The 2,587-nt window shown below is 33.4% G+C and overlaps 1 protein-coding gene across 1 annotated transcript; it reads left to right on the top strand.

Annotated features, from left to right (window-relative positions):
- Positions 1-1,713: 1,713 nt before the first annotated feature.
- Positions 1,714-2,118, top strand: LOC141718942 (secreted RxLR effector protein 161-like). The gene has a single exon (XM_074521316.1). It carries the CDS (start codon positions 1,714-1,716, stop codon positions 2,116-2,118), a length of 405 nt encoding a protein of 134 aa, XP_074377417.1.
- Positions 2,119-2,587: the final 469 nt, after the last annotated feature.

The following is a 2,587-nucleotide window of genomic DNA, read 5'->3' as shown; positions in this document are numbered from 1 at the left end:
TTCAAGTTATATCAAGTCAATTGCTCTTTCTAATAAATAAGGAAAAATGAATTTTACAAAAAAAACTCACTATATTCTTATTTTATATATAATACTCCCCTGACGCCTTAAGACTGATGTTTAATTTTTATTACATATTTTAAGGTGTAAAAAAATCATATATATATATAATTTTAAATTTATTAGATTTGTATCTAACAAACATCTTCATATAATTTATAGAATTTAAGTTAAATAAAATTATACACATCACTGTATAAAAAATAGTCAAAACCCGGTAAATGGGCACCTATTTCCTATCGAAACAAAACAATGATACTTATGGAATCCAAATTGTGTACAAACATATATCACATCTTATATATTATTGATACTAGCATGAAACCCGTGTGATGCACAGATTATTTTTCATATTACATATATATTTTTGAATTTAATTTGAAGTAAAAAAATTAAGTTATGAAACTTACTTATTTGAAATTTTAATAATATAATTTGATAATACTTATTAATATACACATAGGTGTACAAATTAGTGATACTACATTTTTAAAAAATAATGTAATGATTAAAATTTATATTTTTATTGATATTTATAGGTGTTTACGAAAGATTATTATATTTAAATTAAAAGGTAAATTTTAGCTGAGATCAATATTATACGAATTGTTATTCGTCTTTTAACCGACCAAATCCAACTAACTACATTTAAATTTATGTCAGTTTAATATGTATATCTAATGATATTCATTAGATTTTATACATAATGGTGGGAGCTCGTGGAACCACCCAAAGGTATAAAACCTATTTGATGTAAGTGGATCTACAAGAAAAGGAGGGGATCGGATAAAAAGGTGAAATCTTGGAAAGCAAGACTTGTTGCGAAAGGGTATACTCAGAAAGAAGGTATTGATTATGAGGAAACATTTTCACCAGTGGTCATGCTTAGGTCAATACGTATTCTCTTATCTATTGCAGCTCATCTCGATTATGAGATTTGGAAAATGGATGTCAATATAGCTATCCTTAATGGAAGTCTTGAAGAAACCATCTATATGCAGCAACCAGAGGGTTTCATTAGGGAAGTCCAAGAGCATCTTGTATGTAAGCTTAAGAGGTCTATTTATGGACTTAAACAAACTTTTAGGTATTGGAACATTTATTTTGATCAGGCAGCCCAGTCGTATGGTTTTGATCAAAGTCCAACGGAAGCATGTGTGTATAAGAGATATGAGGGAAATGTAGTGGGCTTTCTAGTGTTATATGTTGATGACATTTTACTCATTGGAAACAATGTTAAGATGTTGTCTTTAATAAAGTCATTGTTGTTCAAACAATTTCAAATGAAGGACTTAGGTGAAGCAGCATACATCCTTGGGATCAAAGTTATAAGGGATGACAAGAAAAGGATGTTGGCTTTGTCTCAGGAGCCCTACATAGATGACGTATTAGCTCGTTGGAAATGAAGGACTTAGGTGAAGCAGCATACATCCTTGGGATCAAAGTTATAAGGGATGACAAGAAAAGGATGTTGGCTTTGTCTCAGGAGCCCTACATAGATGACGTATTAGCTCGTTTTAACAACAGAACTCCAAGAAGGGTAATTTACCTTTCACGCATGGATTTTCTTTATCAAAGAGTAAGTTCCCTTCGATACCTAAGGAGATAGAGAACATGAAGGCAGTTCCTTATGCTTCAGCATGTGGAAGCCTAATGTATGCTATGTTATGTAAGAGACCTGATATCTGTTTTTCCGTGGGCATGGTTAGCCGATACCAGTCAAACCCAGGACAGGAACATTGGAGTGCAATAAAAACAATACTCAAGTACTTGCGTAGAACTAAGGAGTATATGTTAGTTTACAAATCCTCGAATTTGTTGCCTCTAGGATATACCGATTCAGATTTCCAGACAGATAAGAATAAGAGAAAGTCCACCTCAGGATGTGTTTTTACTTTGGGAGGTGGAGCCGTAATATGGAGGAGTGTGAAACATAAATGCATTGTAGACTCAATCATGGAAGCCGAGTATGTGGCAACCTCTGAGGCAGCCAAAGAGGTTATATGGTTCCGAAACTTCCTGCTGGATTTGGATGTAGTTCCTAATTTGCCACGGTAAATCACGATTTGTTGTGATAATACTGGAGCAGTGGCGAATACCAAGGACCCATGGACCCATAAGGTAGCAAAACACATAGAGCATAAGTATCACCTTATACGGCAGTTCGTTAAGCGAGGAGATATTATTGTGGCTGATATAGCGTCAAAGGAGAACCAGGCAGATCCTTTCACGAAGAGCTTACCAACTAAGGCTTTTTAGGAGCACGAGGAAGCGATAGGAGTCAGACATTTGGTCATATAGTTATATAATTGGTAATGGATTGATTGTAATAAACACTGATATACTCAAAGAATAGCTTGAGTATAAGTGGGAGATTGTTAGGGTTTATACTAAATTATTCGTTTGAAGTATATACTATTATAATAATCATTTGAGAATCTTGAATGCATGTTTTCACACTGTCTGTATATTATATATTGTAGACAATCTGGTATCAAATGGGATAGGAGATTATTGGATTGTCAAG

Source organism: Apium graveolens, chromosome 4, assembly GCF_009905375.1.
Source record: "Apium graveolens cultivar Ventura chromosome 4, ASM990537v1, whole genome shotgun sequence".
NCBI classification, from domain to species: Eukaryota; Viridiplantae; Streptophyta; class Magnoliopsida; order Apiales; family Apiaceae; genus Apium; species Apium graveolens.
Note: the sequence above shows the minus strand (reverse complement) of the source record. Positions and strands in the feature narration are given on the sequence as shown.